General features: G+C 35.5%; 1 protein-coding gene across 1 annotated transcript in view; it reads right to left on the reverse strand.

The window, feature by feature from the left end:
* Window positions 1–26,796, reverse strand: part of DNAH7 (dynein axonemal heavy chain 7) — a 246,362-nt gene that overhangs the window by 164,773 nt on the left and 54,793 nt on the right. Inside the window, exons 14-20 of the mRNA XM_063077559.1 lie at window positions 24,482–24,754; window positions 23,606–23,733; window positions 21,057–21,135; window positions 16,898–17,122; window positions 14,155–14,301; window positions 11,495–12,180; window positions 9,203–9,389 (exon numbers count right to left, since the gene is read on the reverse strand). Of these exons, the coding sequence (XP_062933629.1) occupies window positions 9,203–9,389; window positions 11,495–12,180; window positions 14,155–14,301; window positions 16,898–17,122; window positions 21,057–21,135; window positions 23,606–23,733; window positions 24,482–24,754 (1,725 nt within the window). The remainder of the gene's footprint in view (window positions 1–9,202; window positions 9,390–11,494; window positions 12,181–14,154; window positions 14,302–16,897; window positions 17,123–21,056; window positions 21,136–23,605; window positions 23,734–24,481; window positions 24,755–26,796) is intronic.

A 26,796-nucleotide genomic window follows, 5' to 3' on the forward strand; every position in this document is an offset into this window, starting at 1 on the left:
CTTCAGATATACATGTTAAAATACAGTCTAGTTACAGATAAAATAGAATTCTTTTACTTTCTTTTTTCCTTAACACAAGGTTGATGTCATCCAGGTCTCTTCTTGGTCTTATAAATTCTAAGCTCAGTGTTCAACATTGACAAAGTAAGAAAAGTTCTTTACAAAATAAGCTTAAAAGTTTTAAAAAGAGGTGCTAAAACACAATAGGGATTTCAGTCACCAAACCAAATAACAGACTTCACGAGAACACAGCAGACATTTATTAATATAAGTAACAGGGCATTTTAGAAAATTTATATGAAATTAAATAAAGAGAATATTGTTAAAAACTAAGTATTGAATTTCAAGATTAACAAATTAAACTTATTTTTGGTATTCAGCTATGAATGAGAGCTCAATCTAAAATGCCAGCTGTAAATTGTTTCATACAGGAATTTTATTGTATTGCAGGAGTCTCTAAAATATGTTTTTGTTAATGTAATTTGAATATGGCGGAAAAGTAAAGTTATTTTCTGCCTTGTTTTGAATTATTACAGTGTAACTTGGAAACACAAATTTAATCAAGGAACAAAATAATTATTATTAATATCTGTTTTCTTAACAAAATAGAAATAAATAAAACATGCAATGTTATTAGATCAATGTATCTTTAAAGGTGCATGATTTTTAAAAGGACTTTTATTATACTTCATATCACTTTTATGTTTCAAATATACATTACACACACACACACACACACACACACACACAGAGCATAACAAAGATTCAGGCCATAATGTAAGTGTGCAATTCATCCTATGAGGAATAGAATAGGACTCGTACTCTTAAATCCAAAACCAAAATGGTGTTCTTAGAGTGCCACCTTCTGGCAAAATATGCTTTTCTTTGCTGAAAAAGAAAAAAAATTGAATTGTTGCTCGTGAATGTGAAAAATGTCTTCCACAAATTAACAATATTATTTTATTCTCGGCCAAAGAATTTATAGAAATGTTACTGTTTTGGATCTGAGATTTGGAAGGTAAAAAATTTAGTTATTGAAATGACAAACAAACAAAAACCCCTTCACTAAATATTGCAATTACAAAAATAACAAACAGACAAAACTCCCTAGAAACCCTTAGCATTCTAGTAAAATTTGTCAACTATTAAATTCCTGAGGTCAAACCTATTTAACCAGATTAGCTCAATGACTCTGAACCAAATAAGGTATTTCTAAGTGAACACAGACAATATACAGACAAATGTACCTCTGTATATGGACTTAAGAAAAAAAAGTAATTATCTTTTGACTGGAAACTAAACAACATTTACTCTCTCCCAGTGAGAAGATGAAGGTAAAGACCACATGAGATAAAGTAAAGGCCCTGACGTGGGACAGACCTGGTTTCTAATCCCATACACGGCTCCTTATTACCTGTGTGACCTTGGATCAGTTGTTAAATGAGTCTCTTTTCTTCTTGTCTTTATAATGGGGATAAGAGCCCTCTCTCAAAGTTGGTATGAGGACCAAATTAGACAACACATTTGAAGTGACCGATACGGTGCCTGGAACACACATGCACTTGAAACTACCCTTTCCACTTTCCTTCCCATAACTGCCTCTTGGGACAGACAGACAGACAGACTCTGGAGAAACGGGGAAAATGAGGCACTCCATCGGTTTTATAAAGTTAAAATGAACGTTTTATAATCTGCCATCCTTCAAGAAAGACATTTATCATAGTAAAATAAAACTGACTTGAAATCCCTTTAGGCATTGCCATCAGATCCTGGCACGGAGAAGGCATTCCATGACTATTTGTTGAATGATTGAGTGAATGCAGGATGAGTGAGGCCTGCGGGCACCCAGAGGAACTCAGAGAACATACCCTCGATGGTGTGCCAGGCTGGTACATAGGAGCTATGTTCTCAGGACATGACAATAAGATGTTGTAACATGGAGCTACTAGAAATTTGAAACTTAGCCTGACTTCCCTGACACTTTAATTACTTTCTGTCTCCTGGAGGGGAAAAATGAATTATTAACTGTCATATTTTTTCGTTGAAGAAACAATTTTACAACTTTTATGTGCCTTCTTTTGCTTCACAAGCATCACCAATCTCATCAGCAAGAAGGACAATCTACTGGTTGATTTACATTTCTCAACCAAATGACTGTGATATCAGGAACCTGAAACTTTGATTTGGGTATATAGAGCAAGCTTTCTAATTACTTGCTTTCAGGGAGCTTCATGGAAAATACAATTTTGTATACTTAATGGAATTAAGCTCAACCCTGCTTCGTATACTTCTGGAAGCATAAACTTCTTAATCAGAAAGCCTTGGACAACAGAAAACTGGTAAGATCCTCATTAAATCTTTTGCACTAAGAAAGGAAATGTGGGTTGGCCGAGTAGAACGTTAAGCCCCCTTACAATTTTAAGATTCTTTGACCTCATCAGGGGTAGAAATTCTTTCATTTAAGACCCAGGATATTTCTAGAATTAATGCAGATCTCAGGGCCTACTTACCTAAAATTGAATTTTCAAAGAAAGGTTTTCAGAATAAACCCACAAGCCTTAGAATTAGCAATATTCAACAACCTATCTCAATTATTCACTCACCCATTCAACAAATATTTATTGACGACCTGCTACACATCAGTCACTGTTCCCAGTACTTGGGCAACAACAGGGAAAAAAACAAAGACCCATGGGAGAGACAGACAATAAACAACAAACATAATCATTCATAAATTATATAGTCATTTAGAAGATGATAGATACTTCAAAGAAAAGGGGGATAAGGAGTACAAAAAAGGCAAAAGCAGATCCGTTTTAAACTGTGTGTGTGTCAATGTGTGTCTCTTCATAAAGGTGATATTTGAGAAAAGACTTCAAGGAAGTAAGGTCTTAGCTCTGTAGATGGTTAGAGGTGGTAGAGCATTCCTGGGAGAGGCCCCAACCAGTGCAAAGGCCCTCGGGTAGAGTGTATTTGGTATTCGGGATTTAAAAAAAGGAGGAGGAAGACAGTGTTGCCAGAATAGAGTAAATAGAGTGGAAATTTATAAAGACAGAGAGTTAAAAGTTGAGTGAGCAGATCAAGAACTTTCCATTCAGTGAAATCATTGAAATGTCTCCACCCAGAAGCATTTCTCCACTGGATACTAAGATTACTTAATCCAGTAAGATAATCTTTACAAGATTTCAACTAGTAAAGCCAAAAATTGAGAAGCAAAGTTGTTGTGAGTAGCTTATTGAGTGAATTGGTAAGAAGGGTCACCCCCATTTTCACTCCTTAATTCCCAGACCCATGTACTCTGCCTATGGGAGAAACCATATATTGGAGGTGGCAGAGAACATATGCCATGAGCACTCCAGAACTGAACCCCAAACTCACAAACCATTGTCTTCCCTCAGGTACAGCAAATGAGCCTTTAATATGAGCCATTCCACTTTTTACAAGGTCAGTGCTCATAGTAGGACCTGTCAATCTCATGGTTGTCAGTCAATTGCTTCATTCCCCTTGTAATGTGAGCCCCTTAGCAGAAGCAATGTTGTGTGGAAACTGTGACAATGAGTAAGTCAGTGAATGACAGCATTGGCAGAAGCTGGGATGGGAAAAGAAAAATCCATCTGGTGCCACAAATCACTGCTCTCTTCCATGCTGAACGAGGGCCAGTGCATTCAATTACCTCTGAATGGCTGCTTGGTCCCTCCAGGTGTGGTGCTGTATCAGAAGCATTATGTTAATTTCTGCTGTTGGTGGGTTGAGCACTCAACAGTGTTGGTGAAGGGCAGTCTGTGACGGTAAATTCTCCCATTACTGCCATTCCTGCCATCATGACTTCTTTATTTTTAGCTACAGTATCCCAGTTTGGTTAGGAAAGTTCTGGTTTAGGCTTGCTTTCCTGGATTAATTATTAATTGCTTTAAAACCCCAAAAGTTCCCAAGTTTGGACAATATATTACATTATTATGCTATTTCACAGCTCACTGTGCACACACTGATGTGTGCTAGTTGACATTCACAAAATAGGTCAACTGGTCAACCATATAATTAAGTGCCTCTTCTTGCAGTGGTATCTATTTTTAAGCACTCACTTGGAACACAAATATGCTCACATTCTCATCTATTCTGTGATCCCTTATATACCTCTTTCCCAGACCTCTTTGTTACCTCTTGTTTCTTCCAGGTCCTTGATTATGCAACAAAACTGTTTGCCACTGATCAAGATCAATGAAGATCCACAATTCTGACCATCTCTCTTTCCAAGCAAGGTTTAAAAAAAAAAAAATTGTAGTTGTAGCCACTAGAATGATTCCCTTCCTATTTTTCCTTAAGGCCAACACAAAGTGGAGCTGTAATTTCCACTTCTGGATGGTGCAAGCAAATTCTGCATAAACATCTGTAAATGAGTCTCTAATTTATTTATATCTTATCAAGGATTTTCTATCATTATCATTTCAATCTCATTGAGATAGCCCATCATGGAAGCGGTTTGGTCAACAAAGCAAGTAAACAGAAGCACTCACACCTCCTTGACTAGCACACTGAAACCAGGATCTCTGGTATATTAGTCTGTTTCTGTTGCTTATAACAAACTATTTGGAACTGGGTAATTTATAAGAAAATGAAATTTATGGCTTACAGTTTTGGAGGCTGGGAAGTCCAAAGTCCAGGGAACAGATCTGGTGAGGGTCTTCTTTGGTGGTGACTTTACAGCATCATGGGGGTCTCACATGGCAGCATATGGCAGAGCAGAGAGAGAGACTCTCCTCTTTCTCCTTTTAAAGCCCTTAGAACCATGCCCTTGACCACCATTATTATTCCATTCACTACTGGATGATCCTACAATGTAATCACCTCTTCAAGGCCCCATCTTTAACTACCATAATAGGATTTTCCACCCTCTTAATGATCACAATGGGGATCAAGCTTCTACTACATGAAACTTGGGGGACATGACTCAATCCATATCATCTGGTAAGTGCATTCACATCAACACATTTGACACATGTAACTTAGGTTCTTTTCTCTGTAGACAAGCACCATTATAATACATTGCCACCTATATTTCTTCAAAATTCTGCCAAGACTTCTTGCAAGGGAGTTTGAAGGTCAAGTTACCCAGAGTCAATCAAATACATCCAAATGTCCCCATTTGCAGTTCTTACCATGCTACCCTTTCCTAATAAGTAAACTACCTTTCACATAACAGCTGGAAAATCTGTAAATTAAATTACATTGTAATTTGGCAACCCATTGGATCAGACCCTATAACTCATTTTTAGCTATGCCAAACTTGTAACTGTGAGAAATAAGAGGCTCTTTGGAGGCAATCACAGAAGGTCTTTAGTCTTCTGACCACATCTTGAGGAGAGAATTTAAAATTTAAATTAGTTCATTTTTTCAATCTTTCCAGTGCTTTTGAAATAATTTGACCCTTCTTACATCCCTTGTAATTCAAATTCTTATCATATTGACCTATTCCAGCAGACACCTGGTCCACCAAAGACTTGCCTGTAAAATAGACTGTTCATTCCAGAAGACCAGATTCTGGTATACTCATTCAAGTTCAGTGCAGAATCCCTCTTGGTATATTAAGGAAAAAGGGATTTAACACAGGAAATGAAGTGATTGAGGGAGGGCATGTCAGGCTGGGCTTGCAGGAGAGACTTCTAAAACACTGTGGAAATGACTTTCCAGGGGTTACTACCTCTAACCCAATCAGGATCAAAGAAAACCACCACCGGAACTACTGAATTCAAGAACCCATCATGGTGGTTGCGATGCTAGGGACCAGAGGGTGGGATCAGAAAGCTACCATCATCCCTGCCTCTCAATACCCATGAAACTGGTGGTCAGACATTGAAGTTCTACTGGGAAAAAAAAAAAGTCAGGTGTCCATGATCTTGCTTGATGGCAAAAATAGCTAAAAAGACAGAAAGATGGCCACTGTTTCACTATGCCTTTCAAATCCCAAGTGAGTGCATCTAATTGGGGAAATCAAATTCACTTCCACAAACTTAGGTGCCAGAGAGTCTGGGAGACTTTGTTTTTAGCTTTTCAGCTCACTAGAAAGAAGTGAGATGCTTAGTGTCCCATGATCATATTAACTACAGTAAAGGGAAAAAGAAAAATAAAGAATGACTTCCTAAGTTTCTAGCCCAAGCAACAGGGGGAATGATGTTTATTCAGACTGGGTTAGACTAGGAGAGAAAAAGCCTTAGGGAGAAATTCAAGAGTGCCATCTTCTACCCTGAATGGAATACTAATAAAGACTTGGGTGGGTCAAAAGCCAACTTTGGGGGTGAAATGGAGTATACATGAAGGGATCATCCACTTCTTTCACTTCTATCTGGTGGGCAACTAACTGGTTCCCATTTCTGAATTTTAGGAAGGGAGTCCAAGAGAATTCCTAATAAAGTGCCTGAAAAGAGAGGAGGCTGACATCTTCACCCCCAGCTGGAAGTCTGCTCAGTCACCAGGTGCACTGACCTACTCTAATGCTACCAGGGCAGAAACAGAACCCTGGGGGGAGATGGTGTGGTGTGACAGCCAGGTGAAGGAGAGGCCACCATATGCTCAAGGCTACTAAGAAGCACAGAAGATGGATCCTGCCTTTCTGCAGACCCTACTTTTGGGCTATGGAAAGCAGATTTGTGAAATACTGCTACAGTATGAGACAAAGGGACACACACATCAGAGGCATGTGGCAAAAGCCACCATCGGAAGGTTTGAAGATGCAGCCAAGTCTTGCAGAGGATGAGCAAACCTAGGGGAGATGCTCAAGATGGGGTCCCTCAGCAGCCAGAGCTGGGTTGGAGTCTTCACATGTCCACCCCGAGTCACCTGTGCACTTCACCTGTCCACAACTGGTCAAAAAGCCAGACCAGTTGTGATGAGCAGCAGGAAAGGGCAGCGCCTGGACATCACTGACAGGAGGCTGTCCATCTCATGAGCACTGACAGAAAGAACTGCCCACTTTGCAGGATCAGTTACATCAGGACATGCTCTTTCATTCTCCTCCTTTCTCTCTCTCTCTCTCTCTGCCTCTTCCTGTCTCTCTCCTCATCTCTCCCTCCTTCCTTCTCTTCATCTCATTCCTGTCTTTGATAAGCACAGGAAGGAGAGAAATCTAACTCATCTCCACAAACTTAGATGCCAGAGAGTCTGAGAGAAGTAATGTGGGGGAGCTATCCCCATACCTCCCCACCACTGGAGCCTCTGGTTTACCTGCACTGTGGGGAGGAGGAGAGCCCAGGATGGACATGAGATCGAAGCTTTGAAACAGGTACAGCTAAGTCTTCCTAGACAAAACTATCTTAATAAACACAAGTGACTGAAAAATTCTGTTTTGGACTCTAAGGTCAATAAGGGAACTTCTCCCTGTGAGAAAGGAACTTTGGCCAAGCATAGTTGGTAGTAGATACCGAAACATAAAATTATTACATATTTACACTTCAAAGAACCAAAACATTTTAATCAAGTCAGTTATATTAACGATAGCATTTACATTTTATTTTTAACCTCTGAGGCTCTTCTCTTGGCAAAGTCTACCTTTAAAAGAATCTTCATTAGGAACCCCTAACAATGAGAGCGATAACCTTTTATACAAGCAGTTAATCCAGTGGCCCCTACTACATGGGTCATCTCCTTAGACTTCCTGAGAGAGTATGGATTTATGTTTATTTTCAGAGCTTTGGAGAATATGAACAGAAGCTGCCCTGAATACTAACATACCGAGAAAGAGAAAGGGCAGAGCAGTTGAGGAGGACAATCAAGTCTTCCAAGCAATAGTAAATGAAATGTCACACCCCCAAAACACCTGCCTATTTAGGAGTGAGAGCAAGCAATGTTCTTTGTTTGTTTTTAATTAAGCAGTTTGATGGGACCAAAATCTGCCTCCTTTATTTACTAGTCCCAGCACGGATGCCTCTAGGCATTGAAATATCTGTAAAAAATCTTAGCAACATGGGATTTTGAAGAGTATTTTGATCAAATACCAAAAGAAACTTTAAAAAAAAAATTACAACTAGAAGAATAACAGCATCTACTTTTTGCTTTTTTGGGCAACAAAAATATTCTACTTTATCTCTGTCCAAATGAAAATGTACATACATTGTAAGCGTTTTGCACTGTTATAAGGAAACTATATATGAAAGACTAAATTTATAAAATAAATGAATTAGAAATGATTAAGTGTGTTACAAAGTGACTCACTAATAGGTTCTTTAAATATGGAATTAATTCCAGAGTGATTAATTTTATAAAAGTTTGGTTTACACAGAGATTTGTTTCAAGTATTACATAAAATTAGGTAAATTTATTAAATAAATAAACCCATGTCCATTTTTCTGAATATTTTCCTATGGAATTCTATAGCTGATATCAATATAGCATTATCAGTATTAAGGATTATAGTCACAATTTTAAAAGTTAAAATAATAAAGATATGCATATTTCTATTTCAGGTAAGAAAATTTTATGATAATACTTGTCCTATCTAACAGTATTGTATTTAATCAAAATACCAGTATAGAAGTTTGATGAATTTAACGATATAATTTAATAACTAATATTTTTTCTGTTTTAATCTTACCTTCAATAATACACAAACAATGTTTCATGGCAGTAAATAAATGCCTTCTGAATTGAACAAAAACCATACTTTTTTCTGTATTACTGGTTCTTACTAAATTCCCTCCTTAGCTTAAATTTTAAGTTCTCCTTCATAGTATTTATGTATTTTTTAATTTCATTATTGCATTTTGTTTGCATTTATTGGACTCTTTAGGTCTATTTATCTTTGCAACTCATCTATTTTTTAGATCCCTACCAGAGACACTTGTTGATTGAGTGGCTGGCATGCTGGCATGTTTCCACCATGGTGCATATCCGTGGTGTTGCAGCCTGTTACAAGGAGGCCCCAGAAGACACAAGACAGCAAGTACCTAGCACAATGTCTCGCTGCCAGAGCATCCAGGAAGAACCCCTAGGAGAACCAAAGGTCATTCAATAATGCAAACTCAACCTGGACCTCAAGAAGCAATCAGGGCAAAATAACTACTTTTGCTTTTGATATTGCTTGATCCTGGCATTCTAAAATCATAGCTGAAAACAATGTACATGGGAAAAAGATAATGGCTTTTATGGATTTTTGAAAACAAAAGCATATCACTTCAACCAAATAATCACATTTTTGGAAATTTTTACCTACTTGCACGACATTTTTCATTATATCTCTCCACGTTTTATCCACAGCTGTAAATCGTCTGCCTTCCTCAGGCATTTGAGACATAATGTCTGGAGAGCTGAAAATGGGCTCCAGATACAGCCACGTGGCTTGGACCTTGAGCCATTCATCCAGAATCTCCTGAAGCAGCAGAAGCTTGCCCTCCCATTCTCTGAGGAGCAAAACACAGTGGCTCTTATCAGCAGCTGACCAAGCAATGTTTCAGATGGCAAAACTCAAATCTGCAGCTTGACTTGTATACAATGTTTTTATTCCAACTTGCATTTATCTAGTTTCATTCTAAGATAAATCACTAGATTTGTTCTATAAAATACACTTCAAAATAATATTATCAACATTCATGCTTGTACTAATATATACATTAAGATATACCTATCTACAAATGGGCTGGTTTCTGTATATGTCATAGCAACAAACCTTTCTGAAATCCAATTCCATGGCTAAAAGGTACAGATTGAGAAATGAGATTCTAGTGACGGTAAAAGTGCTCTCAATGAAGGATATTCTGAATTTCTGAGGAGATATAGTTATATCCAAGACCAATTTCCCTAAACATTCTCCCCCTCCTTTAATTTAGGCCCATAAAATTTTTATTTCCAGAATAAAATATTTCAATTTATAAGATGTAACTGGCATTTAAACAAAAATCTACACAGTCCTACATATATTAGTGTGGTACTCAGGAAAAGAGGCATAAATTCTTAATATGGAGAATATAAATAATGACTTAATTTTCCTCAAGAATAAATATTATAATTATTCCATATATTAACAATTTTCCAAGCAAGCACAGTTCTAAGGTCACTATGTGTTTTTACTCCATTCTCACAACAGCCTTCGGAGGTAGGGTCCATTGTAATATCCATTTTTGGATGGGGAGACCGAGGAAAACAAAAGTAAGTGCCAGGCTCAAGTTCACTCAACTAATAAACGGTAGAGCCAAGACTTGAACAGACAGCTGTAGCCACTCCGCTGTCAGAGACAGCATAGCCTCAGAGAATAGTGATTTATTAATAGCAACAGAACTTAGAGGTGGGAGCTTTATATGTATATTAAGACATTCGTTATCATTTATAAGTGCTGATCTGTAATTTTAAATTGTTAAAACCAAGAAATGTAAATAGGAGCTCATCAAGTCATAGGCATTTTCAAATGCCTTTCTAAAATACTTTTCTTTCAATGTCTATGAATGAATTTGTTTAACCTCTGCATAAGAAGACACAAATGTGTCTGCTTTCTTCTGCCATTCATCCCTCTTACTCTATCTAATCTCTGTCTGATGCAGAAAATGTCCCACTAGCTAATGACATCAGGCATAGTCCCTAAAACAAGAATCTAGATATTCCACTCTCAGAGTAGTTCAAAAATTCTTCTCTTGATACGCACACCGGAACAAGCAGGCAGAGGAGGCAGAACAGGCACACAGAGAATGAGCCAACTCCCAATCAGAGCATGCTCAAATTTATGATAACGTATCAATAACCAGAGGCAGATACTACCAAGCAATTGATTTCCCCTTGCCATGCAAATTCACATGGAAAATGATAGTCTAATTTGGATGTACTCTGTTTTTAAGGTAAAATGTAAACTGCTTAATCCAAATTATAAAATCTGAAAATATTGAGGAATAAGGCTTTAATTTAATTGGCTGTGTCTGTCTGATGCTTAAAACTCCAGACTAAAATGATAGTTTTATTATTTTGCACTTATGAGTATTAAGCATCCTTCATGCATCTGAGTAGAAGTTACAATAGATGTTCAGGGATCATCTATGACAACTAGTATATTTGGAAAATGACATTAGTATCTTCAGTGTTATAGTTTGTATATTCTATAAACTATGTTTGCCAACAAAAATTATTTTTACAGATGCTCAGGGATCATCTATGACAAATTAATTAATATATCTGGAAAAAGGACACTATTTTCACTTGACTAGCTTATACATTGTATAATCTATGTTCACAGACAGAAATTTAATTTTGAGAGTCAAAAAATAAGATCAGATTGTAGGCAATAAAAATGAATATCTGGATAATGACTGTTCACTGTCATCGTTATGAATGTAAAAGTTAACAAACCACTAAGATAATAGCAAATGATCAGTACTCTTCCGAAAGCAATGAGGGTTATCATTTCTCATGATGAACTATTTTAAATATTAAGCATAAAACGCAGCATCACTTCTCAAAAGAACTTTAAATACAAATGATTTGGTAACATAGTATAAACATTGTCAGATAAATATCACTTTACCTTATTTGTTTTTCATAAGGCTTAATGAAAGAAGATCCTCTCATAGTTTGTGTTTTAATAATATGGTCATCCAACAACATCTGAATTTCATCAACTGATGACAAAATGAATGTCTCAGTTTCTCTATAAGAAAGAATGACAAATTCCACTCCATCCCATTCATTAATCATCTTCTCCATGGCCTTTTCTAGAGAATACTCTTTGCTGGCTGCTTCACTAATAGCTTCAAATCTGTCTAAATATGGTTCCAGATTCATGTCTAAAAAAGAGAAGACAGTGGCATCATCTGCTGGCTGCAGGGGGTAGCCAACGATGGCAGACATGGCCTCCCAGTGCCTGGGGCGCAAACCAGGGTTACAGATCACTTGGATGAGAGGAATGTGCTTCTTGAAGTCTTCTACCCTTGATCTTACTTTCTTCGTCATTGCCAAAGCATTTGGGGAATCATGGAAGATTTTCTCCAGTTTATATAGTCCTCTCCAGTAATTTCCAACGTCTGTTTCTACCTGGTCTGGATTCACCTTGTGGTACGGTCCTTCTGTCCATGCTCTATATTTGTTGCTAAATTCAAAAGCAGTTTCATAGAGACGAAGATAAGCATTCAAACCATCTTGGATTTTTTTACGTTGAGGATATATTGATGGTAGCCAACCAAACGCCTCCTCTTCAGCATTAAACTGCTCAATCTGAAAGGATACATATTAAATACATTAGTTTATATTAGCTATTTTGAAAGTGAATTATACTGAAAATTAAGATTTTTAAAATATCTATTTCAAATGTTACCCCAAAAAACTCTCTCTAAGCCCTAAACTTAAACTTCAATAATCTAGAAAAACCGAGAAGTAATCTCTTTTTCCTATTTATTTATTTTTTTAATTGACAAATAAAAATTGTATATATTCATGGTGTACAACATGATGTTCTGAAATATGTACACAATGTGGAATGGGTCAATTAAGTTAATTAATATGTGTTACCTCACATACATACTTATTTTTCAAGTACACAATACATTATTACTAACTATAGTCACCATGCTGTACAATAGATCTCTTGAACTTATTCTTTCTAATTGAAATTTTGTATCCTTTGACCAACATCCCCCCAATCTCTGCTTTCCCCACCCCTCACTCCTGATAGCCACCATTCTGCTCTCTGCTTCTATGAATTTGATTTTTTTAGATCCCTCATATAAGTGAGATCATGAGGTATATGTCTTTTCTGAGCCTGGCTTATTTCACTTAACATAACATCTTCCAGGCTCATCCAGGTTGTTACACAAGACAGGATTTCCTTTTTTAAAAATTCCCTAAGGCTAAATAGTATTCCTCTATTTCCTTTTGATTATAGTTTTCAGTAAACAATGTCTGGTTAAGTTAGTTAAAATAATCAAATAAATTTACATATATAAAGAAGTTTTTGCCAGCCTGGGTATACTAAAGTTATAGCTTCATTCACTAATTAGTAAGAACTTAAGTACTTTTAATATACACAGCATTGTGTTGGATACTGTGGAAAAGAGAAAAAAGTACCAGTTCTAAGGAGTTAAAAATCCAGCTCAGGAGACAAGACATACATAGATGGAAATTTAAATAGCAATTGTTCAATAGTAATATAAGGCAATAGAGAAGATGTCCCAGAACATAATGGTTCAATACAAAATAAACAGAACATAGAATAAATTCTAACACTCAGAGGTGGGAGACAGTGATGAAACAGCACAGCCTCAGATATTTTTGCAGAGAAGATGCAACTGTAGTTGGAACTTGAAGAGGAAAAGGAGATGCAAAGAAATAATTACATTTCTCTTTAATTAGTTGTGAAATATGTGAGGAAGGGGGTAGTTCGGAGGAGAAATTTACAGAATTGGAAAGTGTGAGCTAGTTATATCAATTGTGGAGGTTATTTAAAATTTCAGTGGCCTCCTTTTTTAAAAAGAAACTACAGAGTTAATTTCTCTTTTCTCAATATGTGTTGACACATTTGTGATTATTACAAACTATTTAATTACCAGAACTGATAAAATATTAAAATCTTATAATGCAAGAAAAATGGTAGAGCATCATAATATAGTATGTTTTCATATTTCTCCTTTTCTTAAAAAAATATAATTAAGAATTCGAACACCTTATATGGCAAAGGGCACAGCTTTCCTTCCTCCAGCACCTTCCAATGAGAAATCTGATATCTGAAGAAGCAGTATTGAGAACAAAGTGGCTTGGTGAGAGGAAATAATGGTCCAGCTTAAAAACACAGCTGCCAAATCTAAGCTGGCCGCTACCAAGAGGGAAAAACTACACAGTAACCAGGTGCTATCATTTGCCAGTTTCTGCTCAAAGATAGGGATTCCCAACCATCGTAATACGATGCACATAATTAAATAGTACAAAATAAAAATTAAGAAGCAGACTGAGACATAACTCTATCTTTAACATAAAAGATGAAGGCCACTGAAATGTATCACTACCGATAGAAAAAGCAATGCTGCTTCTCCTTGAAGCATGTCTTTAAAATCTATTTCTGTCATTTCTATTGTTCTCTAATTAAATGTATTTAAACTGTGTTGTTTGAATCTATTTCTTAACAGTGAATACCCCAAATAAAATCAATACTTTTTCATTTGAACTAATTCATCCTCAAGAATTTTTCAATTCTACCTTCTCTGCTGCTAAATCCAACTTTCCATTCAGTGTTTGAGCCTTTTTCAGGTATCGCTGTACATCCTGAAGATCTCCAAATGCATAAAATTCTTCTGCCTGTTTAGCATAACTCTCCAACTCCTCCACAAACCGTTCACACCGTAGCTAATAAAAGCAATTATTCATTGTTACTGTTTCTGAAAGTTAAAACCTCTCATCCTCAAGAGAAAATTTAAATACTTGTAAAAGTTATCATCATCATAATTATTATTATATTTTGTCACTGGCAAAACATAAAGAAAAAGACGATCTGGAAGATGACTGAAATCTAAAATATCATAATTTTTAAAGTTTAAAATTAATGAATTAAGAGTCTTCTAACTATCAGATCAGAAAAAGTTTACTCAGTACTATCTATGTAAGAAGTTCTAGTGGGCTGGCCGGTTAGCTCAGTTCATTAGAGCGTGGTGCTCATAACACCAAGATCCAGGATTTGATCACTGTACCAACTAGCAGCAAAAAACAAACAAACAAACAAAAAAACACGTTCTAACTACTAAAACGAATAAAAATGTTTTAAACAATGTTATTCTTTAGTATGCTGAAGAATTTATGCAAACAAATGATTTACAAGCATTTGAAAAGTCTCATAACCAAATATGGGCTAAAACAAAACGGATTTTTTAAGTGCTGTCGAGATATCTGTGGCATTTTTACAAGCGACTGGAAAAACAACTGGATTTCTTTAATTGTGTTCTGATACTCAGATATCACTTCAGTTAGCAACACTAAAACAAGATATTCCAAGGTTCTTTTTCTTGTTCCATGGGCTCTCTTCATGAGAAATGTGAAAGGTAAACAAACACAGACTTAGAAGCTTAAAAACTATAGTGTTCCAATGTAAAACAGGTGTGTGTTTTTTAATAAGCAAGGCTTATTAGAAAACTGTCATTGGTAAGGCATTCCAAAATAAATGGCTCTAAAAAAACAGCTCTTTATAAAATATTCAAAAGTCAAATCTAGGTTATTCAATCACCACAAAAATTCCTTGAACTATTTAAGTCAAGTGCAAAGATACGATGTGGGGGGGCTGGGAGGGGGTGGAGAGGAACAGGTAAAGGGAAAATCAAGTAAAATGTATTTTTGAGAAGTAAAATTAAATTAAATTAAATATAAGAAAAAATAGGTTTTTTTATTTTATAGGTTTTTCTAGGTTGTTTTCTGTTTTCTTTTGCTAGTTTCCTGGCAAATTTATTGCTCTGGCCCCATGGGGGAAGGAAAATGAGGGGAAAAATTAATCAACATTATGTATAGTTTGTGGAATAGAATACTTTAGGACAAAGTATAGATAATTCAGGGCCACTTGGCAATTTTCTAAGGGTCTATTATATTCTTAAGCGTCTAATATTTATTATTCATGATGTTTTCCACAGGATTTTAAAATTTTTGAAATGGCCTAAATGTAAAACAGAAATATACACTACAATTTAAAATGAAGGATTTTTTAAGTCTATGAATTATTCTTTAAGTAACATATTCTTCCAATTAATTGTATTTGCTGCAGTGTGGTTGAAAGAGAGCTGGGCTTGCTATCAAAGAACGTCTCTACTGGCTGACCTGGAGCAAGTCTCTCAGTCCTTGGAAACCTTAGTTCCTTCCTCTGTAAAATGAGACTGAAAATATTAAGTCATTTATTCAGCCAATAGCCATGGAGTGCTCACGGTATTCCTGTGTGTCAGTCCCTGTGCTAGCCAGTGGGAGAAAAATGGAGAAAAGGTAAAAATAAAACAGGCCTGCTCTTGAGGAGCTGACCATCCAATAGGGAGATAGACCTGCAAAGACAGACCTGCAACCATCAGATCATTATTCTCCAGTGGAGATGTGTTTAGTGTGTGATGAGAGCAGAGGAGCAGCACTGAGGTCTGCCTGAGAGGGCTCCTCAGAAGGTGGACGGAGTGTGCTCGACAGACAAGCATGGGTGGGCATGGGGTGTGTCCTGGAGGTAATGGAGGGAATCTGCAGGAGAGCAAGGATCCAGAAGTTGCTCAGGGTTACTGGAAAGTCATGAGCAAATAGTAGGAGAGGTAGGAGATGAGGCTGGACAGGTAGACAGGGCAAACCCCAAATCATCTTGTATGTGAGACCAAAAAAAAAAAAAAAAAAAAAAAAATGCTGGTGTTATTGAATGCTAGAATGATGATTCTGGGCACAGTGCCTAGGAGAGTCTGAGCAATTATGAGGTTTGAAGGTGTATTTCACCAAGAGAGCTTTGATATTCAAACAAAAAATAATAATAACTGCAAATAGTACAGATGCTCCTTGACTTATGACAGGGTTACATCCCAATAAACCCATTTTAAGTCAAAAATGTATTTAATACCCCAATAAACCCATCATATAGTCAAAAAATCATAAGTGAAACCATCATAAGATGGGGACCAACTGTCCTGTGAACTGTATAAGACAATACTATTTTTTTGAACAGTAACTTGTGGGCAATATATTCCAATGTTTTCTTTCTATTATCTTGCAAAATCAAGAAATGACCCAACATTGATCAATACACAACTCATTCACTCCTTAATCACCCAATAAGCATATAGAAGATCCAAGATGTGTATTACCTTCCACTAAGATTTATAGCATCAGAAAGCTAAACTATATGGCCTATGAAATAAAGGAGTTGACAATGCTATGTAAAGAGTAAAACTTTAAACATTTCTAGAAAATGAAAATAACTTAAAACATCTATGATGCCAACCTTAAGACCTTCTTGATATTGTTCTGTTTTCTCTTTAATGATTTTCCTGTGTTCTTCAAAAATTTCGTCCATTCTTCCATACCACTGGAAAACATTATTATTTAGCCTAATGTCTGCTGGAGAAAAGTTTGCACACTCAATGAGGAAGGCGAGGCAGTTTTTGGAATCCACTAATCTCTGTTCTAAGTCAATCATATCAGTGCCTTCCACTTTCTGAATGTAAGCCTGAGGGAAAACAAAAATTACAGACGGCATTTTAATGAACAGCTCATGTCAAAAAATAGCTTATGAAAGTACATTGCATAAATATGCACAGACTTATTAGAAGTAAAGACTTTTGGTTCAAGATAAGGGACTGCAGCACAGTTTACTTCTCATCCCTCCTAAACACCTCACTAGCATGACAGAAAAAAGGTAGAAAATACTTAACAACACATAAAAAGCAATGGAAAACCAGAAAGGAGTGGTATGGGTTCCGGGAAGATATGAAACAGATACTACCTGAATGACATTTATTCCTTCAGGATAACATTTTGGGGTATTTACTATGTGCCTGACACTGTGCCAGGTGCTGGAGATTCAGTGTGACAAAAAAATCAGACATGGGCTTTCTCTCATGTAGTGTGTAGTCTAGTTGAGGACAGAGTTATTAGTCAAATAACAATGAGAACAAATGTAAAACTGCAGACTTTCAACAGAGACAACTTCTGAGAAGGAAAGACACACTCCTTGGAGCATATAGTAAAGAACTGACGCAGTCAGAGGTGGAGGGTAGTTTGCCACAAGCTGAGAGCAGAAGCATAAGCAGGAGGAAGAGAGGATTGTGGCAAGTGAACAGGGTTGTAATAGAGGGAACTTATGTGGCCCAGTGGCAAGAAGAACCAGCTCGAGGGTCTGAGCAGCCAGCAGGACCACAGCGGAGTGGTGGGTCAGGAAACTAAAGGATTTAATATGAAGCCAGACTCCACAGGGCCTTGTGAATCCTAGCCAACATGGTAAGACAAAGAAAAGAAAAATGATGCATATCCATTCAAACTTTGACACAAAACTATCTTGCTTGCACAGAAAAAAAAAAAGAAACAACTAATCAAGCAGTAGAGATTTCAGAAAATAGGAAGACTCCAGGTGAACAGATACAAAATTAATATACAAAATCAATAGTTTTCCTATGCATCAGCAGTAACCAAATTTAGAAACTGTATCAGAAAATATACTACATTCCTAATACGTGCAAAATTTAAAAATAACTATGGGCAAATTTAGCCAGAAATATGCTAAATCTATGTGAAGAAAACCATAAGATTTTATCAAAGGACATTTTTAAAATATTGAATAAATATAAAAATATAAGTTAAGACGTACGATTATAATTAGGTAGACTTCAATTTCTCCTCCAGTCTATAAAAGTAATGCAATTTCAATAAAAATTTCAATGGCATTTAAAAAACTAAATTTGGTATAATTCTAAAATTCTTTAAAGTAGTAAATACCCAAGAGTAGCAAAAATAACTGTAAAAAGAAAAATGATAGAGACTAGCCCTGTCAAATATCAAAGCATGCGATACAGATGCAGTAATTTAAACAGTTCTTGTTTTGGCCAGAGAATAGAGGATGGAGCATAATAGAGAGAGTTCAGAAATAGATCTAGGTACATATGGAAATTTAGTGTTGAAAAAGGTGTGTTTCAAATCAGGAGTGAAATGACAACCTATTTAGTAAATCATATTGGAGTAATTGGCTATTGATTTTGGAGAGCCCTAGTTATCTAGTAGGAGAAATACGGGTAAGGCATATTGTTCAGTGAATGAAGTAATTTGCAGCAGAGTAATGATTCTATTTTTGCAAAATCAAACCTCTCTATGCTTGAGAGTGTGAGTGGTACATATATGGGGGGGTGTACACATGCAGGCACATGTGTATGTATGTATAGATATCCATATAGTTCTCTCAAAGTTCTTTTATATATATATATATTAGTTATATATTTTAATAATATAAAGTTCCAAAAGAAACCTGCTACCTGCCAGAAAATAAGAAAACTGGCAATTACTTGTAACCACTTATGTTCACCTTCCCTATCCTGCACCGCAGCTCCTTGTCCATGAAGTAAACAATTCTAATTTTTTTTTTAAATCTTTTAAAACTTTTTTTTAAATCTCCGGTCTCCATCTCTCTGGCTTTCTCTCTCTTCATTCCTCTTTCTCTAGTGTTTTACACCTTTGCATAGATATAGAAAAACCAGTTTGGAAAGAGGAGAATTTATACCAAACTGTAAAGAATCACACCCTAAAGAAATGAATTGTGGAAAAGGAAGAACTTTTACTTTTTACTTTTTACAATTCCATATTGTTTAAATTTTTACTTTTATAATTAAAAAGAAAAAATAAGCAAAATTGCCTAGAAATCTTTGATATATTATCCTAATTAGACTAAATGTGTAATGCTGCAAATCCAAACAAATAGGATGCAAACCATGGTGGTTTCCACAAGTAACAAAATGTTTAGCTGAAATATATATATTTTTGTAATTTAGTTAATCAGCATTCTATGTAATCAAATGACTGAATTTTTATTTCACTTATGGACAATAAATGACTGGTTTCTGTATTGAATAAGTTCACCAGCTGTTTTGCCATTGTTAGAACCAACTTTTTTAAGATACAGCAATATTTTAAATACTAGGCAATGAATCTTATTGCTCATTCTGTTAAAGGTTCTGATGTACAGTAGATATTCACTTTAAGTAAACCCAAATTTCTAAATATTTCCAGTGATGACTATGAGGGTAAATAAATGACACTTTTATACTCCATACTTATTTTTCCAAAGGAATTTTCCTTTAATGAAGAGGAATTTGCAGTTTAGAAACTCTCGTTATATCTATAATCACCCATAACAAAAGAAGCACTTGATGTCCTACAGCAACTAATGTAAAATATAAAAATATTCTAAAATGTGTATGTGGGCATGTGTATATTTTATACAAACACACACATTCACATACTAAGAACCACAATTCAAGTACAAATACTTTAAAGAAAACAGGACTTTTTTAGCTAGAGGCTGATATGTAAAAATTGGTTCTAATGATTTTAACAAACATTTGTTTAAGTGAATACTTTAAAGAGTATACATAAATATACATTTGAACTTTTATAATTTCCTGCCATATGAAGTTTTGAATGATTTTACATGTCTTGCTAGGTTCACTTATATATTTTAAAATCTAAAAACACTCTATTTTGGACTTTGGGAGTAGTAGAAAAATGAAAAAAAAAAGAATCCTGTAAAAGCTTAATTTTATAAGAATGAAAAGAGAATAAAATGAAATGGTGATTAACTAGTGGTCTTGCATTAATTTATTATTGCCATTAGGTAGACTTCAAACACAAAAGTAACATGAAAAATGGTAAAAGTGAGACTTACCTAATATTTTCAGTGCCATAAATTCTTTTTTTTAATGCTAAAACATAATACATTTCTGCAAACTACCACAGGAAATTTTGATGTATTACAAAAACTAGCTTTTACAGAAAGCAGAATAAAATATTACTTAAGGATTAAATATTGGTTGATAAAATAAATGAAGAGTGACCACACATCTCAGGTTGCCCAGGACGGTCCTGGTTTATGCCTGTTAGCATTGTAATACTTATTACTAGCGCTTTCAAAAATATCCTGGTAGACTATTGCATTAATTGCTGTAATACTTCACCTCCCCAGTACCCATGCCCTGAAGTGCCCTCTCACTCTGACTTGCTTTGTTCAATGAGATGTTAACTAATGTGACACAAGCAGAGACTTGAAAAGTACTTGTACAATTGGGCTTACTTGTGTATCTCTACCATGAGCCTGCTGGATTTTGAGACACAAGTGGAGCAGTCAAATTGCTGAAAGATATTTAAACTAGTCAGCCAGCTGAGAGCTAGCTGACCCAACTGAATGAATGAATGACGCAACTGAGTGACCCCACGGAGACCAGAAGAACCATCCAAGAGGGTCCAGCCTAAATCACCAAACTGCAGACTCACGAACTAAATATTTAAAAAGTCATTATTATATTAAGCATCTGTCTTAATTTTTGGAGTGATTTGTTACTCTGGATTGTGTCAATAACTAACTGATACACATACAACTGTAAAGAATTAGTAAACAATACCTTCATTTCCATTAGTTCTGCTGTATTTGGAGGAGTGCTCAGAGCTTTTTCAGCTATCTTCTCAAATTCATCACATAATCTGAAACACAAAGCCAATTGTACATATTTACAGTTAAATTTCATTGCAAAATTTATTCCTTTATATTATTTAAATGTGCTATTGAATGAAAAATAAAGTAGGATAACTTTCCTATACGACATCTAACGAATTGAAAGCAAATTTGCATACATTTATTCATTCAATACACATTTAATGATCATCTATTACATCCCCAACTACAGTATTAAGTGAAAGACATACAGAAATGAACAAAATGTAATAATGGTCCTCAAGCAGTTCACAACCTAGTATGGGAGACAGGACAATAAACACTCATTTCCAACCTAGAGTTCTAAGGTCTCTAAAGAGATTTACTTGAGATGGCACAAAGAAAGTGGCACAAAAGAAGGCAATGATTACTCTAGTTAGAGGAAACGGTTAAAATGAGCCTGTGTGCTCTGAAACGTTTTTTAATATGGAACTACTTCCTACTGGTTTGAGTTGAGGCCAACATAAATAATGAACGTTGGGTCAGAGGGAAAAAAAAAGGGTAAAGGAAGCTAAAGAAGTCCAGATAAAATGTGTAGAAAAATTCTTCAAAAAGACTGGCTGTAAGGTGAAGGAGAGAAGAAATGCTTGGTGATGATGTTGGGCTGAAGCGGAGGCTGGAAGATGGAAGAGGGTTTTGAGCATGTTTGTAAACTCAGAAACAGAATCAAGAGAGAAGGAGAGGTTTAACACAAGGGACACAGAGGGGATGGCTGATGCAGTGAGGTGCAGAGGGGTGGGAGGCAATGAGGTTGAGCTCACAGGAGGAGAGAAAAACTTTGCATGTATGACAACCTTCTGCCTTCTGCAGACATGGGAGACAGGCATGAAGAGCTTCATGGAGAGGGGACGTGAGACATGCAGGGACAAGAAGGTAAGGTCATTCATTTCTAATGGTTCCTGTAACAGTCCCCATATATCCTCTGGACATCTAATGAGTCTGGTGAGAGCAAGAGGCATAATTAGGAGAAAACAGGAAAAAATAGAACTGGCATGAGTTCAGAGGGCAGTAAGAAGCAGAAAAAGTAGCTATGAAATTAAAATAAACATTTCACCCAGCATGAAAAGCTATACATAAAACTATTCTTCCAGTACTTTTAGAGGAAAAGGTGCTTTTTGTTTGTTTGTTTGTTTGTTTGTTTGTTTTTGGTGGCTGGCCCATACAGGGACTGGACAGTGTCATCCGTACTATGTTCTACCAACTGAGCTAGCCAGCCAGCCTGGAAAAAGTGCTTTAACCTGAAAGTATGATTTTGGTTTCTAGACCAGCTATCCAAGTCCTAGTCCTCTTTCACAGGGTTCCTTCATCTTCAGCCTTCCCCTATCTCTCTTCCCTCAGTGTCTGTGAAAACAACACAAAACACTCCTAGTTCATGGAATACACCTTGCCCTCTTCGCACCTCACTGCCATCTACATAGTATCTCCTCTGCCTAGAATTCTTTCACCCACATTCTCCACGTGACAGACTCCTCCCCGTCCTTCAAAATGAAATTCACACATCTCTTCCTCTTTGCAGCCTTCTCTGATATTCCCCTCTCCTCCAAACTCCACCCTGAATAAAAAGTAATCATGTCCTTCTCTGTTCCACCTCTGTGGTTCAGCATAGGACTTCCTGCACCCTGTTGTAATTTACTTGTTTGTCTGTTTCTCCTTCCACACTGAAACTTCCTTCAGTAGCTTTATTCATATTTAGAGTTCAAGTGCCTAGTCTTGTACCTAACACATGGTAAGCAAATAAAGTTTCCTTCAGGCTTCTACACAGCGTGAAAGAAATATTTTTAATGATCTGGTATTTTCATAATCATAAAACATTCTAATTATTTGGGATTTTTCCTCCATGTAACTGATATCAGAAAAGAGGTTCCCAGAGTAAGACTAGCACCAGTTGTTGGAAGACTAGTTACACTAGTTATACTTCTTGTCTTAAATAAATAGGTATTCTGCTTTACACATTGGTATTCTGTGAGTTTACTTAACATAGGCCAGTTTTCCTAAAAATTTCTAGGTTAGTCAATAAATGAGTTTCCAGTTAAAAGGCAAGAAATTACCATGGCCTTGAAAAGTAATTATAGTAAGATGAAGTTCCAAATTTGAGGGTCCCTTAGGATCCATGATGACTACTGTGTAAATAAACTTTGAAAACCCACTTTGTGTATTACTGCACAAATTAAAAAATCTGGTTAGATAATGCCCACCTAACTTGTGCAAAAGAAATGCAAACATATTTTAATACCACCAGAATTCAGACAATTGGGAATACATATCTGTGGTGAAAAAAATAATACTAATAATCACATCACAAAATGACACTTAAAGCCAATTGGAAATAAGCTTGGCATAATCTTTTCTTTTGGGTTATTTATGACACTGCTCTAATCCATTACCTTAGTTGAGCAGTGGTTGATTCTATTTAACATCTCCTCCCCCCAAATAAAAATATAATCAGTTTCACATAAATACCTTGTATTTACTTCCTGATGATCTCTGAACATTTTAGCTATAAGTTTCCCACAAATAATATCTGCTCGCTTCACCAAAGCTCTGATTAATTCTTCACAGTGCATTTCAAACATTCCTAAACGAACAACCTGTAAGGTAATAAAAGTTTAATAAACATGAAAAGAAATAAAAATTAATAAAAGATTCACACAATTTTACCATTCTTATAATATTTATTTTTGTGTATGTTATCAAACAAGATTGAGTTTTTAAAATAAAAATGACGCAGGGAGGGTTTTCTAAATACTCATTTGTATTTTACAACTATCTTCTTGGTAAATATCCTTGAAGAGTTTGCTATCCTGGAAGCCAGTTTTATTTCAGGACAATAATGGAAATAAAAACTTTGTAGAATTGAGTTATGTTAAATAGATAATGTGGGTTTCAAATGTTATATTTGCTCTGTATAAAAACGTAATACATGTTCATGGTAGAAAACTGGGAAAATGTACAAAAGGGTAAAAGAAGAACATTTTAAATTATCCTATTAAACTGAAATAATCACATTTTCGTGTAATTACCTTATTTTCTAAAGGGTATATTTTTTAAAAAATAGGTTCAAAATAGGGGGAGGGTATAAATTTATAAAGTACTTAAAAGTCAGAATTGTAGTACTAGAGTCCTTGCTCCATGAGCACAAAAACTGTGTCATTTTGTCTACCTCCTCATATCCAGGGCTGGCCACCATGCTTGACATATCATAAGCTCAATAAACATTTTTCCCATTGATAGTAATAGTTTAAGTCTCTCACTGTATGTTCTAAAAATGCATGGTAATTAAACTGGGAAAAGATCACTAGGCACAGATAACAGTTGTACAAAATTGGAATCATTTACCTTTCTAGATGTGTACTGTATTTCCTCTATTAGTTTTTGGTATTTGCGAATTTCCTCTATTATTTTCTCATAATTATGATTTTCTGCAAGGAAATCATCAACATCTTGCTCAGCTTTTCTGGTAACTAAAAAGTCATACTTGTCATAGAGTCTGAGGTGCTCCGTGGGTGCCACACTCTCTCTCATAATCACTTCCTTAACCTTTTCTTTGTGAGCTTCCACAATTTCTTCCAGAATTATGGGCTTCAAGGTCATTGGTTTAGACTTACTTTCCTAAACAAAGTGGGAGATACAGTATTAGTTATTTTAAATATCTTAAGTTAAAGTAACCATATTATTTATCTTAGTAAAAATGCCAATCTTACGATGTTGGCTTTCTTTTTTTATTCACAAGGTCACTTTGACTTTCTGATCTCTAATCTATAGAAAGATATTCAGTCTAATCACAGCAGTGCTTTAAAATCTAGGTTTCATATTTTTTTTTCTTTAAGGCTATCTAGTTATGTTTTGTTTTCCTGATTGGATGAAAGAACAGTCACTTGAAAATATATACAAAATAATATTTAGAATATAAAAATAACAAAGTCCACATTTTATTTGTTCAATCGTACATGCTACTTTATAAAGTAGCACTTGCATTGTATATTATTCAAAGAAAATACGTTAGCTCAATGTCATATTATCATACTCTTTAATCTTTAATTTAAAACTTTAATTTTAAAAGTACTTTGTCACCTTGAGGAGAAATCTATCTAGAACAAAGAAAGATTGTTTATTCATTCATTGACCTTTGATGTTTGATTCTGTAAATAGCACCTAGACCAGACTAAAACCCTTAGTTGTAAAATCTGCATTCTGCTATCACAATTATAATAATGGCAGGCAAGAATGGACCACAGGACAATTTTAAATAAGCAAACAAATCTTAACAGCTTGTTTCCTTTTCTTTTCAAATAAGAGGAAAAGTGTGTCTACATGGTTTATTATCTGAACTAAGTTACTCTTAAAAATATACATGCTCTGTCATCCAGAAGAAAGGATTTTTAACTGTTACAAACAAAAATCATTGTCTATGGTGGATATTCTACAGCATTTAAATTGATTCCATCAAGGGATTCCTTAGAGAACTGGGTCATTTCCTCAGTTATTCAGGGGGCAGTTTGCCTGCTGTGCCCCCTAGTGGGCATGTCAGGAAATCATCTTGTTTGGAACTAGATGCTTCACGAAAACATTAGGGAATCCCGGGAACCACCACCACTTCACCCGTGGCCTTTTTAGATGCTTGGTATCATCTTTTCTGAAAAATAAATTTTAGGAAAAAGCAATCTATATCATGTACTATGTGCAATGTGAGATTACTGGATCTCATGCAAAGCTTATTAATATTCATTACGGAATGTATCTTAAATTTATTAACAGCCTGTCTAATTTCTAATGCCTATAGATCTATCTTTCTAAACAGAATCGGATACCAGGACTTCAGAACTATATTAGAAAACGTAATTTTGATATGAATTTTAATCAGCTCCTATCAAGAGTTAAGAGAAATGATATTTCATATGAGACACCTCAGGTATTCTAAAGCATATCAGATTAGATCATGAGACAGTGATGTACTTGGACTCAAAGCATGTTAGCCCCTGGCAGGTTTGCCTTCAATGAAAAAAATAGTGTATTTTAGTTTAATTTCGGTTTCTATCAAAGGTTGTGATAAGAAACAGCTATATGAACTCTACTTCTGCAGTTGCTGTCAAAGATCATTGAGACTATGTTCAATTATTTTATTCAGGATACCCTACATGTCTCTTGCTCCCAAACCTGACTTCCAGAATTATCTAGGGATATTTTACTAGTACTGATATCTGAGTACCTATTCTATCATTGTGAATAAATCTGCATTTCTGAGGGTGAAAGGAGGTGGGGAGTGACCTCTGGAATTTGTTACCCTTAAATATCACCAAGTAAGGCTGATACAGAGGGTTTGAGAACCATTAGCTCGTGTATAATGCCCCATGTAAGATCTATCTTTCAAAATTTGATACCAGGAAAAATATCATTCTCTTCCTAAAAAGTCTAAAATGACTGTTTTAATCCTAATTAAAACATGTTATATTTTCCTCTTTATTTTAGAAACCAGGAAGCTTAGAGCCATATTTTATAACCATAAAATCATAGCAGCTGTATTCACTTGAATGATTATAGTAGTTACTTTTCTCCACTTAGAGATTTGTCTAGTAATTATTATCTTATTGATTTGTTATATTTGTATCATAAGTTACCTCAAATCATTCTTGAAAAAAGAGCAGGGTATAAAT

This window comes from Cynocephalus volans, chromosome 1, assembly GCF_027409185.1.
Source record: "Cynocephalus volans isolate mCynVol1 chromosome 1, mCynVol1.pri, whole genome shotgun sequence".
Lineage (NCBI taxonomy): Eukaryota > Metazoa > Chordata > Mammalia > Dermoptera > Cynocephalidae > Cynocephalus > Cynocephalus volans.